The 14,854-nt window shown below is 33.9% G+C and overlaps 1 protein-coding gene and 1 non-coding gene across 3 annotated transcripts; both read right to left on the bottom strand.

Moving 5' to 3' along the window:
• Positions 1-3,520: 3,520 nt before the first annotated feature.
• On the bottom strand, positions 3,521-11,341 carry LOC107444294 (uncharacterized). 2 transcript variants are annotated; one of them, XM_087151571.1, is made up of 2 exons: positions 3,994-11,341; positions 3,521-3,943 (listed from the first exon to the last, which is right to left on the bottom strand). In XM_087151571.1, exon 1 carries the CDS (start codon positions 11,003-11,005, stop codon positions 10,289-10,291), a length of 717 nt encoding a protein of 238 aa, XP_087007697.1. In that variant the 5' UTR covers positions 11,006-11,341; the 3' UTR covers positions 3,521-3,943; positions 3,994-10,288. Both variants share the same exon structure in this region, with proteins under 2 accessions (XP_087007697.1, XP_087007698.1).
• On the bottom strand, positions 4,743-5,274 carry LOC107442947 (uncharacterized; the record flags this gene model as incomplete). The annotated part of the gene is made up of 1 exon (XR_015429141.1): positions 4,743-5,274. It is a non-coding gene; the product is annotated as an uncharacterized LOC107442947 (transcript).
• Positions 11,342-14,854: the final 3,513 nt, after the last annotated feature.

The following is a 14,854-nucleotide window of genomic DNA, read 5'->3' as shown; positions in this document are numbered from 1 at the left end:
ATATCAACTGTAATAATGAATTAAAAAAAAAAAAAAAAAAAACACGTGAAAAAAATTCAATATAATTCAACTCTCTTGAAAACAATGAAACTTTTAAAAATAAAAAGCACTCTGTAAATATATATATAAAAAAAAAAAAATATTTAAATTTATCACGCGATAAAATAAATAATAATCTTATAAAGCAAATTATAAAAATACAAATGAGTAATAGTTTCATACAATGCACGTGGTAATCAATATTGTTAAAATTAAATTATATCAACTGTAATGATGAATTTAAAAAAAAAGAAAGAAAACCAAAGGAAAATTAATTCCATAAAAATAATTTACTTTTAATAAAATGCAAAAACCGTGGTAAAAAAAAAAGTCATATTGATTAGCTAGTTAGCCTTTTCTGCTAAAAAAAAGAAATAAGCAGTTGATGACGCTCACTTTCTCACACCCCTCTACTATAACACATATATTTCATCCATCTCCTGTTGCCACCGCAGAAAAGAAATAATTTATTCGTAAACCAAAACTAATCCCTTTTCTGCTAAAAAAAAAGAAATAAGCAGTTGATGACGCTCACTTTCTTTTTTTAAACCCCTCTACTATAACACGTTTATTTCACGACCCCCCCACAGAGATGATTGACAGGTGCCACGCCCCCCTCCATTGTATTCACTGAGTACCCCTAGCTACTACTGACGATGATCAGTGAACGTATTAAATTTTTGTCTTTCGAGCTGGTGTCGAAAATATTTAATGGACAAGTAGATTGCTAGGAGTTCCCTATCATACGTGCTGTATTTTGTTTTCGCTGCACTCAGTTTACGAGAAAAGAAGGCCAATGGTTTGAGACCATCGTAGTTAAGGTGGCTGATCACCTTCGACACAAAAATTTTTAAATTTTGAATTTAGTTGAATTCCTTTAGCTTGTTTAGAAACTTTATGATTAAAAATTAAAATAAATAGCAAAAAATTGCCTTTAAAAATTTATTTTTTTCATTTATAGCTGAAAAAGTGTCTAAAAGTTGAAAATTTTGATGCACATCCAAAACACCATAATTCATAAACAATTTCATATTTTTTAATTCAGTCACTTTTAAATGGTTAAATAACCACTAATGCAGGGAATAGACCTTCCATTAGCTTGTAGTTTAAAATTTTAATAAATTACAGCACAATTTTATATATACACTGTGAAAACGCAACAAATCAACACTTTTTTTTTAATGTTCAGCACTATAAATTAACAAAATATCTATTTACAGCAAAGATCAAGGTCTATTACCTTAAGTTATTTAACAGGAGTATGTAAAAAAATTTCAAAAGAATTGAATGAAAAGTTTATGAGTTATTGTGTTTTGCGACAATCGAAAAATCAGAAAAATTCATTTTGAGAAAAACGCAAAAATATAAATCATTTGAATATTTATGGTGTTTTATTTACCCAAAGTCTGTGTAACTGTAAAGAAATACAAACGCATACTGTTTAACTATTTATATTACCATATTTCATGTTATAGGTCTTTTTTTCACAAATATTATGAACTATTATCATAATATGTAGGAATGACGTAAAAAAAATTTACAACATTAGTCTCATCAAAATGTCAATATCAAAAATAAAAGCGACACATTTTGTCAATTTTTTTGTTATTAAATATTGTTAAATATAAAATACTTAAGATCAAGTATAATTTGACATGAAATTTTTTTTTCATATGTTGCAAATTGTAAATTTAAACATTTATAATATCAATTTCAAAAATGCACAAACATAACAATTGAGTGTTCATGTTCACTAAAATTCTAAAAAATCACTAAAATTCTCCACACTTATAAGTTACACCTTCTTTTTTTTTCAGAGGAGGCAGTCTTATTTTTCCTCTGAACCCTCAAAATCTTTCTCTGTTGCTTTACAGAACCAGTTGATTTGCGCCTTGATAAAGCTATACGAGCTTTATCGAGACTTCTGTACCCTTCTTTGGTGTATTTTCCAATGTCTGTAATGTTTAATTCTTTCAGCATTTCTTGGCATCCTGAATATCCTTCGTTAAACTGAATTATAAACACCAATGCAAAGTGTTTTTAAACCAACATATACATCTTTCGGTAAACGCTGCCATATCACTCCATTGAATGACTCGTTGGCATTTTGCGTTTTTCCGTGTAGGCATTTTGATAGTAGTTCTTTTGTACAAAGAGTCATATATACTGTCTTTACAACATTCAAAACAGTTTGGGGAAAGCCAGCACATTTTTGTTTAGGCTCTTTACCTACGCAGAGTTCTCGCTGGTAAAAACACCAACTATCAGCTGCTTTAGGACACTGTCCATGCATTGGATGCTTTATGCTAGACGCACAGTGAAAAAGTGCAGCAATGACATTTTGTTGCATTTTCTGTAAGTTTCCTGCATTGCTACGGATAGCAATGTCATAGTAATTTTGTAACCGGTCAATAAAATTATCAGTTAACTTTCCTTTGCCAGATATTCCTTTGGTCGTAGCTTTCAGTTTTCGCAAACGTGAGCCAACCCTTTTTTGTACATGGCCAATGCACTCTAACTTTTTAACACTGTCTGGCCCATATGTATTTTTAACTTGCAGAAAACCTTTAGAGTCACCATCTCCATAATAGTCCACATATTTTAAGCTACGCAATGTTTTTGAACGATTAAAAATCCTTGACGCTCCAACCGCTTCCATGTTTGAAGCTGAACCTGAATAATTCTGCTGACATTGGTGGTCAGCTTTGAAAGTTTGATGTTCTAAATTGTTTGGCATAGTTTTCCACCTTTTACAACCGACACAATAAGAAGACATTATTTCAACGTCAGTTGAAACAGATATAGCGCTGACACAGCCATTCAAAGATGAGTATCCCCTTTTGTGCCAGGTACCATCCACAGAAATGCCACACTCAAACTCTGGGGTATCCTTCGACAATTCTCTAGCAGCATTAGACATTGAACGTTGTGCAACAGTTGACACAGCGTTTAATAACTTTTCTTGTTGCTTTGAAAATGCACTGCGACTTAGAGGAGGGGGCATATTGAGAGTAGCACACAGCTTTTTTGCAGATAGCAACCCTTTTCCGATTTGTCTCATTCCATACACAAATCTGCTGTTTATTTCAGGAGCAGATCCAATTTTTTTTGAAGAGGAAAACCCTTTCACATAATCGCAAACTTTGCATTTTAATGCAAAATTAGAACATAATCCATACTTAGAATCTTCTGCCAAATGGAGATCTGTAGCAAAGCACTTAGGGCAGCATAACTCAGAAAAAACATCCTGTAGTATATTTAAACAAATAATTCTATTTCCTGTAAGTTGATCATCATTATTCACACAATTAGGCATATTTTTATTTATCTTTTGAAAACTTACAGAATTTTCAAGAACAGAATTTTCTTCATTTATTTTAGAATTTTCTTCATTTATTTTATTAAGTAAAAAGTCACATAATGTGTGCATTTTGTTACCACTAGGAAAAGGTTTTCTATAGGAAACTTAAAAGTGTACATATGTATGAATTTCAGAAGTGTATTTTTAAGTGATAATTTTATAACGGGTGGCCAAGCTCCTTGATTGTCGAGCCATTTTTCAAAATTTGAAATTTTAGCGAGCCGCAATTAAATACGTATTCAAAAGGTATGCAAAAATTATTAATAATTTTCTTTTCTTTTTTTTTTACAGAAATTATATTTATTGAAAACATATAAATAAAAGTACAAAATATGTGTATTGAACTTAAATATTAAACACATTTACTTCTTTTGATAATTCTTTAAAATTTGATGAATAATTGGTGACAGCACTTCTCAGTAATTCTTTTAGATGCTGGTTAATTAATACTGATCGGTGTTTGGATTTAACAAACTTAAAAGTGGAATAAAATTCTTCACATTAGTACATTGCTCTGAATATTGAAATAATTCGACAAGCAGCCTTTTATAATTCAGGATACTTCGATACTTTTATAAATTTCTAGTATTTACTAATCAACGTCGATTTATATTTTAATTGTAGAGTTTCATCGTTTTGCATTTCTATTTATTATAATTCTTCAAATGCTTTTTGGATCATAATTATATTGGAAATGGAAAATTCCCTTTGAAATTTCAAATGGATTCAGAAACATATTAAAATATAATAGCACAAAAATGAAAAGGGAACTTAAGTACATTTATCGAGATCCACAAATAATCCTTCAAAGAGGCGCAAATTGGCCACCCCTGTTCTATAAATTTATTGATTATGAAGCAATTAATCTATGAGTTACCATTAGTCCTTTAAGATCAGTGGAATAATAAAAAATGTAGAAGTTCAAAAAAATAAGTTTTAGATAGAACAGAGAAAAATTTATTCAATAACATAATATATAACAATAAAATTTTCAGTGCAAATCGCACATATTATTTTGCCATGACACAATGCCAGCTTCATTAAAATATGTAGAGAATCTTGTTCTCACTTCCTTGGCTACAAAAGACCCATTCCGTGCGCTTTTTGTAAGAGGGATAAGGGGCTCGCCGCTGTCTCCCCAACTACCTTTAAAATATTTTCTTTTTTCAAGGTCTTCTTAAGGCATCTTGACCTCAAAAAATTGTGCAAACTACACTCTGCCATGACTATTTTAGTAGCTTGGACAGGACGTGTCAGAATTTTTGTTTGAAAAGCTCTGAATCTTGAGGCCAAGATGCGAAATGCATTCTCGGATACTCTTCTTGCCCGAGATAAACGATAATTAAAAATTCGATTCTCTATTGAAAGAGATTTTCCTGGGGAAGGCATCATCAGCCACAATAACAAATGGTGCGGCTAGATTAGTACCAGGAAGTAATTGTCCTACTGGTATATTTAGTTTCCCCTCCTGAATAATTTTTTTAAGTGTGCACTTTTTATACACGCCACCATCACTAATTCGTGCCTATATCTACATACATGAATTTCAAATTTGCATCAACCAAAGCTAGCAATACAATACTGTTGAAATGTTTATAATTATAGTACAATGATCCTGAATTGGGAGGTGGGACAATGCAAATATGTTTCCCATCCATCGCTCCAATACAATTAGGAAAATTCCATTTCTCGAAAAAGTCCTCTGAAATCTTGAGCCATTCCTCTGGGCAACGCGGAACTTGCATCTCTTCTTTTAAAACTTCAGCTATTGCCGAACATACAGCTGGTATAATACCTGATATTGTATTCTGGGCAACCCTGAGCTGAAAAGCAATGGAGCTTTGTGTCTCCCCTGTTGAAATTAAACAAGATTTGAATTAGATTTTATAGTGTAAAAAAAATATTTTGTTAAACAAGTAAACAATTTTATTTACATAGACAGCCTTAAAAATGGGATGCATAAAATGCTGATTGACCTGAAAGACGACTTTTATTGTTGTGCAAATGAACGGCGTGCATCTTGTCAAAAGTTCGCGTTACTCGTTTTTTGAATCATTTAAGTCGTTAATAACAAAATTACAGGGCCTTCTACATCTGTGTGCCTTATCTTTAATTTTTTCGTGACAATAACACATTCCTGAATTATTCTGTACGCGTCGGGGTGTGTTAGATCGGTTTCTACCTTGATATCGAGTTCTGGATTTAGTACGAGATAATCTATCAATTTTTATTGTGAGTTCTTCTGTATTACTGCTTAATGCTGCCATAATGGGGTCAGGATATTTTGAAACAGCGTGGATCTCAAATTGCTGTGGATTCGAAAAAGCAATTATTTGATCTGCCTGTCTTGCTAAAGCGTCTAATGGTTCGTTAGAAATCGCGAGTGTACCCAGCACAAAATTAGGCAATTGATTGAGAAACAACTTTTTTAAAAAATCGTTCGATAGCACACCGTCTGCTAATTCTCGCATACGTCGGAGCAAAGTTGTCGGTTGTTGATTATCTAACTTCAGTTGTGATTGTTAAATTAAAAACGTAACAGAAATGCATTGTGGTCTAGATTATAGATTTCTTATTTATTTATTTAATAGAAAGGAGAAAAGATGCCGTTACCGGCATAGCAAAATGTAAACAGACTAGCAACTCACTGTTGCCAACAGCAGAATGGCAGATAAAAAGCAATGTTGCCATTACGAAGAAATGTGTTTCGAAAAATAATTGACATTGTTAAAGGCATGTATTTTAGCACTCCTGCTTGCTGTCTTCTACTGAGCAAAATTTTTAGTCTGTAATGCTCGTTCTTCCTTAACAATAACTGTATTTTCATTCCTAGCAATCCTTTTTTCTTCTACTAATAGTTTTGATTTCACCATGGTGGTTGTGAAAAGTGATTCGTTCTTTTCAAGATTCAAAATCAATGACTCATAAGATCTGGGTAGACCCATCAACATTACTAATGCAACTTCATGGTCTGTAAACGAGTAACCACCATTTGACAGCTTTCGATGCAAGTCCATTAGTTTTCATAAGTATGACTGCACAGTATCCTTGTGATTTATCGATGCGTTAAAGAACTCCCACATTAATTGCAAAATTTCGAGCAATCCAAACTTGATATGCAATTCTTTCAATAGATTCCATGCATCTCTAGCTCTTATACAGTCACCGATATCGTCTAAAAAAGTATCCTCTACGATCAGGAACATCAATGTTAACGCTTCGTCATTTTTTCCGTTCAATTTCAGACATATTTGTTTCAATGCCTGGTTCTACTGCATCCCAACATCGCCTTTGAATAAGCATGGCACGTGCTCGTATGGACCACGCATGGTAGTTTCCTCCATTCAGCTTCGGTATTTTGTAGTCGTCAGTCATGATTGAGTAATATTAATAAAAAATATTAATATCCCTCGGAGTATTTTACCTCCTTCAGTTGTCAGTTGAACAAAATATTTTAACTTCTTCAAATATGAGTCACTGGCATTGTTAACTTCGGCATTGCTTACATCGACAAAGGAATATAAATCTTCATCGATCTTAACTCAACAAAACATTTCCTTTAGAACTTCTTGCTGATAACGTGTTGAATTAAAAACATAACAGAAATGTATTGTGGTCTAGATTGTGTATTTATTTATTTAAAGAACGGAGAAAAGATGCCGTTACCGTACCGGCATAGCAAAATATAAACAACAAACTAGCAACTGTTGCCAAAAGCAGAACAGCGCAGGTAAAAAGCAAAATGTAAGCTTTTTTCATTCCGTTAATACTCTTCACATAAAGAGGACCCGCATAGTCGATTCCTATTACTTCGAATGGATGAGCCTGTTTAATGTTGTCTGGAGGAGGAGCTTCGTCTTGGGTAAAGGGCTTAGCTCGAAATTTCTTGCAAAGATTGCAGTTGAAAATAATACTCTTAATTCTTTGCTTTCCTTTAATAATCCAATAGGTTTCTCGAACGTCTGTTAATGTATCAGCAACTCCTGCATATCGTAATCTTTCGTTTCGTGACTTCTGCGAATTACAAGATTCGTAAAGTGACTTCTACTAGGCAGTAGTAGCATCGGAGATACTTCGTTGTGACTAATTTCAGCATATCGAAGTCTGCTCTGCAAGCGAATACAGCTTTGAATCAAAATCGTTGTTACCATCAGTAGCTACTGAAAAGGGCTGTCTTTGTAAAATTATCTTTAATTTTTCAGTAACTTGGGTAGCAAACTCTCCCACAATGTTTGTAGATTTCGTTCTACCACATTTATAGCTGTTTGCTAGTTCGTTTTACCGAAAAATCTTTTTTAACAAAGGTCTGATATGATCTGCTCAGCTTAAGGGCAGATTGTGCTCTAAAAAGGATGTAAATAAACATTCTGCCCGTATTATTCTTAAATCATCCGATTTTTTGAAGAAGGTATTTATTTGTGATCACTCTAATCGATAGCTCAAAATGTATTTTTGGTAAATAACAACACTGGTTTGCACTGGACTGTAGAACACTTTATTTTTAAAGACTCACGGACTACGTCCGCCATTCATGGAGTTCTCAAGGTGTAAAAAATTCTCTCTCAAAGGGGTGGCGCGGCAGTCGCACATGCGCGAACATGCCGCCCGGCATTGCAATGTTTCAGCATTCAATTAATATGTAATTTAACAAAGCACATTTTGCATTATTTAAAAAAATCTTTACAAAGCATTTAGATGATAATTAGTAACACTGATACAAATAAGAAAAAACAAATTAATGATACTTTACACTGCAACCGATTTTCTCATACAACAAATATTAAATTCAAAATAAAATTAAACATGAGAATATTTTTATGATACAGGTAACAAGCATATTTTAGAAATAGACCTCTTAAGGGTCCCGTGATGGGTTTTCACTTCTACAACTCTGATTTTCTTATCAGTGCCATAAAACACTTTAATTATTCTCCCCATTAACCATTTATTAGCTGGTAAATTATCCTCAATAATTAAGACTAGACTACCGATTTTGACATTGTCCTTTTCGAATCTCCACTTGCCACGCTGCTGCAGTTCACCTAGGTAGCTTCGTTGCCACTTTCTCCAAATTAATTGTACTAATTTGGTTATTCTTTGCCACCTGGATAACCTATTTTCCTTTAAATTTGTCAACTCCGGTTCAATTATGGCGTTCACTGTTCTCCCTATCAGGAAATGCGCAGGAGTTAAAGCTTCTAAGTCGGTTTCATCCGCGGATAGTGGAGTTATCGGTCTACTATTCAAAATGCTTTCAATTTGAGTGGCTATAGTATGCAATTCTTCGTAAGTTAAAGAGGCATTACCTACAGCTCTTTTAAAATGGTATTTAAACGACTTAATTGCTGCCTCCCAGAGACCACCAAAGTTGGGGGCTCTAGGCGGGATAAAACTCCACTCTATGCCTTCAGCGGATCGATAGTTAGCCAATTTTTCATTAGGAACTCCTTGTTAGCGCCAACGAAATTCGTCGCGTTGTCTGAAAACAGTTTGGCACATTTGCCTCTACGCACGATGAATCTCTTCAACGTGGCAATTAGAGACTCGGATGTCAAATCAGAAACTATCTCTATATGCACTGCTTTAGATACAAAACATATGAATAATCAAATATACACCTTTAGAGAAATTGCTTTTCTTTGATGTTTACATTTAATGAAAAACGGACCAGTAAGGTCAACACCAGAGCAATTAAATGCGAAATCTGGCACAACTCTTTCTCTAGGTAGATTTCCCATTATTTGCGACGCAGCAATGGGTTTGTTTTTAACACGAACACAATTATGAGTAATTCTTCTACATAGAGAACGGCCACACAAGGGCCAAAATTTTTATCTTTCACAGTTTAATAAACCATTTGGACCAATATGCAAATATTTAAGATGATATGTCGAAATAATAACAGAAGTTAAAGGACTATTTTTAGGGAGTATTGCAGGATGTTTTCTAAGAAAATTCAATTCAGTGTTACCTAATCGTCCTCCAACTCTTAAAACTCCATTTGAATCTAAAAGAGGATTCAAATTTCTTATCTTACTCGTAGGAGACACCTTCCCGTGCAGTTTGAGACTCCGAATTTCTGATCCAAATTCCTCGTTCTGTATTACTCTCAACAGGAACCGCTCGGAGGCGTTGGTCTCCTCATTCCTCAGAGGTCCTGAAGCTCCTTCAGTAGGATTTCTGCAATTCTTAGAAAATCTAAAAATATAACTTAATACACGCACTATAGTAAAATAATTATTACTCAATATAATTAGTTCATGCACAAAATTGTTGGATGTTAATGTAAAGGCTTTTAAGGGATCTTCAATGTCTAAGCTTGAAGGCTTTTTAAGTTCACTATGGAAGACACTCAGTTCTTGCGACACAGGAAAGTTTTGGTTAGGATACTCATTGTCATAAAGGAAATTAGGGCCTTTCCACCATAAATTTGACTCTAAAAGTTTCACAGGGTCCGATCCTCGAGATATCAAGTCCGCGGGATTCATCTCGGATGGCACATGATGGGACTTTAGTGTCAGTTCTTGTATGAGTGCAATTCTATTTTTCACGAATGTCTTAAGACTCGTTGGCTCCTTTTGAATTCATGCTAGTACAATCATGGAATCAGACCAAAGGTAAACTTTGTCTGTTTGCAATTTTAATGCGGAAAGTATCTTTTTCATTAACTTGGACAACAAGACTGCAGCACAAAGTTCCAGTCTGGGGATACTTAGGGGTTTAAGTGGGGCAACTCTAAATTTGCTAGCAACTAATTTCACATTTATGTCACCTGCAGAGTTGAGAGACTTACAATAAACGACCGCTCCATAACAACTCTCCGATGAATCAGCAAATCCATGAAATTCGATTGTTTTAGACTGTTCTATTGTAATGCACCTATCAACTTTAATGTTGTTCACACCTTTCAACGTGGAAATAAATTTCGCTCCACTCCTGAGATTCTGCAGCAGGAAGTGGATCACCCCAGTCAATTTTCAATTTCCACAATTTCTGCATAAATATTTTGGCCTTAGCTATGACAGGGCCGGCTATCCCTAGGGGGTCAAAAAGTTTTGCAACGGTGGACAGAACTGACCGCTTGGTAAAAGTGTTGTTCTCATCCACTGATATTTTGAAGGTATAGCAGTCCTCTGATGGTCGCCAAATGACTCCTAAAGTTTTTGTTTCATCGGCGCTCGAAAAGTCATAATCGTTTTTACTTGGTGAAAGTTCCGGATGGCTAGCAGACCATTTATATACACTCAAACCGGCTTTATCGAGAATTGAAATCAGTTGCCGTCGTGTTTCCTTCGCTTCATCCAGAGAGGGTGCTGAATACAACACATCATCCATATAGAAGTTGTCACGTAGAAGAGGAGCTGCCAAAGGAAAATTTATCCCCTCGTCAAGAGATAGCTGATTCAAACACCTTGTTGCTAAAAAACTATCTCTCACGGTGCCGTACGTGATAGTTCTCAATTCATAAGCATTTGTTGGGCCATTCGCATGATCCTTCCAAAGGATTCTTTGAAGACAATGCTGCTTAGGGTTCACCAAAATCATTCTGTACATCATCTTTATATCCGCTTGAAACGCGTATGTGTGCCTTCGAAAGCTAGTCATTATGCTAAATAAGTCTTCCTGTATCACCCCACCATTATATTGGATAGCGTTAAATGAGGTAGTATTATGCGTCAAGCTAGAAGCGTTGAATACTACGCGAAGCTTCGTAGTATTCTTCTCAGGACGATACACGAGAGAATTCAGCCGTTTAAGAGCAATATCCCTTGACTCGCCTAAACACGAGGGTTCTTCCTTAAGGGGTATAGTTACTACGTATCTACCTTCTTTATTACGGAAATGTGTTTGCTCAAAATGTTCCTCGCAAAAGGTCGTTTCTTTACTTTTCGTTAACCCTACGTCTAAATTTTCAACTTCCCAAAAACTCTTTAATGTTTTGTTTAAATTATTGTATTTTTTCAACTACTAAAATGTTTTGTTTAAATCATCCTCTAAAATTAATCCGCAATGCACATTGGTTGTATGCGAATCAATTAAACTACCGCTCGCTACGTATCCGAAAACGGTATTTTGTAGAATTAACTGTGATTCGTGTAAATATATTTGTTCCGAGCGTAATAATTCATAGAATATCTCCGCGCCTAACAACAATACGTCAATTTTATCAGGAATGAAAAAGGTTTCGTCCGCTAATCTAACATTAACAGGAACATTAACTGCTGCATTAAGAAATTTCGACGGCGTAAAATCAATTATTTTTTCAACTACTAAAAAGGTTAATTCCTTTTCAAAACTCTTATCCTTATTTGAAATCGAAGTCCTAACACACCTATTTATATTCATGGATGAATCATTCAAACAAGAAATTTGTTTGTTCATTTTTTCGTAAGGCAAATTAAGATTTTGTAAACAATTGCGATTAATCAAACATGATTGGGAGCCTGAATCTAGCAAGCACCTAACTTCCTGCCATAAGGAATTTTTATTCTTAATAAAACACTTAGTCGTACTCAAAAGAACAGTTTTTGTGTTTAATTTATTTTTTTCATAACTGGTGGCGACTACAGACATATTTCCATCGGCGCCGTCTTGGGAGGAAGTGGAAGGGGGGATGGAATATTCAAAACTCAGCTGTGACTCTTGGTTAACAGGAGCAATAGCGGGTGAGTTATTATTTCTGTTTTCTTTTGGAAAGTGGATCATTTTATTATGGGGTTTACCGCAAAATCAATCCTTAAATTTACACGTTTGAAAGGAACATTTGGCGGATAAGCATTTAAAACATAATTTATTACTCTTGACTACTTCTAATCTTTCATTAATGGACATATTTTTAAATTTGGAACACATATACAAGGCATGCTCATTAGATTTACAAATGACACATTTAGGATATTTTATTTCGGATAAAAACACATTGGAAATATTTTTATTAGAACGGAAGTCTCGATTCCTTTGGGAATGATAATTTATATCTTGTTTTGATTTAACCTTGGAAGAAAGATAAATATCGCACTCTCTTCCTAGCTCTTGTGGTTTGAAAAATGATTCTCCCTGCCTTACTGCAATATGAGTCGTCAATTCCCGGTCAAGTAGACCAAACATCTTATCCGAAATAAGAGCCGCTCAGAAGCCAATACGGTTAAGTCCATTTTTTGATATTTTCTGATTTTTGGAAATTTTGATTAAATAAATAATAATCTTCTTAGTTATTAAAGGATTTACTCGTTGGTTACTTTTTTCTAGGTTAGACAGCCCTTTTTTTAATAGCTTCTGAATATATTGTATAATAATTTCAGAAGCCATTGTGAATAAGTCCACCTCTTATCAATATTTTTTTACATAAACTTTGAAATAAAAATTAAATTCTTCTTCTTCTTTCGATATTTGTTGGTAACACTGAGAAACAAGAAATTCATAGTAACTCAGGGTTTCCAGACGTAGTATTTTTAATACTACGGTAGTATTTTTTCACCAAAAACATCATGTGTTTATTAAAGTATATACCTCCAATTAAACACGACTTTTACGGGACATTAAGGACAACGCGTGGAGATCAAGATTTACATTTAAATAACTCGGAAGAAGATGATGTTTGTTATGATGAATAAACATAAAACTTACGACAATAAATGTTGTTTTATTATTTTTACATAAATTTCTTATCTTTTTCAGCTGCCAAAAGATATAAGTCCTAAAATTTCTAAGATTCTGTCATTATTTCAATTAATACTTACGTTTTTATTTACACATGCTGTACATATCTTGTTTTTTTGCAGAGTTTACACCTCGAAAAAAGACTTTATACGCTTTTCTAATTAAATTAATAAACCAAGAATTTTAAAAACTAATGTATCAAAAAACATTAATTTTCTCAATTTTTGTGTTTTGGACTTAACCGCATTGGCTTCTGAGCGACTCGATTAACTCGCATAATGTTTTAAAATCGCTAACCTTGCGTAATTGGCGATAGTATTCGAATGCTGCACTCAATCGTGAAGTAAACTGAAGATAACTTGAGGCATTTTTTGCATTTTATTAAAATTGTTAATACAGTCTCGAGGTGTTGGTTGAAATTCCTTCAACACGATTTCTTTAAGTTTATCGTAATCTGCTAATTCTTGTTCACTTATATAAATCATTAAATTTTTCGCTTTTTCACCTAACAAATTTAGCAGTATTTCGGATTCTAATTCTTCGGGCACATTTTTCGTTTTAAACGCTTTCTCGAGGGATTGGAAAAACAAATTAAATGCTTCAGGTTTAGAGGGAACGGATATGGTAAGGGTTTTTATACTTTTTATTAAATCTTCGAGACGGTGTGGCGGCTCTAGCTCGCTAGTAGTTTCCGATTTCGAAGAATTGTGCGATTCTTTTTGCGCATTAGATAATTCAATTTCTTTCTCTAACTGAGCGAGTTTAATTTTTTCTAACTGTAGTTTTGTTTGGTTATCTTTCTCTAACTGAGCTAATTTAGTTTTTTCTAACTCATAATTGTTTTTCTTTTCCTCAAGAATATTATCAATCAAACTCTGAACAAAATCACTATCGTTTTTATAAATCTCACTATTTACAATTAGCTTCTTTATATCAATAACTCTTGCCCCTTCTTGAACTTTTAAACTTAACTCGTCTGCGACGACTTTTAATTCGTCTTTTTTTAGTTTATTAAGGGACATTTTTTAAACACACTAAAATAATTCAATGTAAATAGACAAACTGAATAACTCAAAGTAAATTTTGCACAATGAATGAAACAAGGGAAATTGCTCTTACCTCAGAATTTCGGCTTCTTTTTTATTGTCACTCACTAAATATTTCACTCAAAGATAATATAAATTCCATTGTTAAATAACACGAGCATCGTACACACAGTTTCGTTTCGCTATTTACTGTAAATGATTTCCACAAATCACTAATTCGCCTCCGGTGAGACTGGACCACATATTTGTGATCACTCTAATCGATAGCTCAAAATGTATTTTTGGTAAATAACAACACTGGTTTGCACTGGACTGTAGAACACTTTATTTTTAAAGACTCACGGACTACGTCCGCCATTCATGAAGTTCTCAAGGTATAAAAAATTCTCTCTCAAAGGGGTGGCGCGGCAGTCGCACATGCGCGAACAGTATTAATTTTATCGCTCTTCACATTGGCAGAAGTATTCCGTTGATGTTTCACACTTCGAATATGGTTTTTAATATCACCCTTACCAGAGTGAGAAATGATAAAATCAACGACACTCCGAACGAAAGACATGTTTATCTTTTTTTCGTGACTTTAATATGAATGAAAATTCTTTGGAATATGCTTCTTTATAAGATTAACAGTATTTTTTTTCTTTTTTAGATTCATCCATAATGAAATAACCTCGATTAATTCACGAGTAGACTTTTCTATCGCGTGCGATCGCAAACAAAACAACTCTTAGCTCTGCCAGATTCCGAA

The sequence above is a fragment of the Parasteatoda tepidariorum genome, chromosome 9 (assembly GCF_982258835.1).
Source record: "Parasteatoda tepidariorum strain Cologne lab strain chromosome 9, Ptep-v5.0, whole genome shotgun sequence".
Classification (NCBI taxonomy): Eukaryota; Metazoa; Arthropoda; class Arachnida; order Araneae; family Theridiidae; genus Parasteatoda; species Parasteatoda tepidariorum.
Note: the sequence above shows the minus strand (reverse complement) of the source record. Positions and strands in the feature narration are given on the sequence as shown.

Bases quoted from the DNA above. Each gene is read 5' to 3' on its own strand.
- LOC107444294 (XM_087151571.1), bottom strand. From the start codon at position 11,005: ATGACTAGCTTTCGAAGGCACACATACGCGTTTCAAGCGGATATAAAG.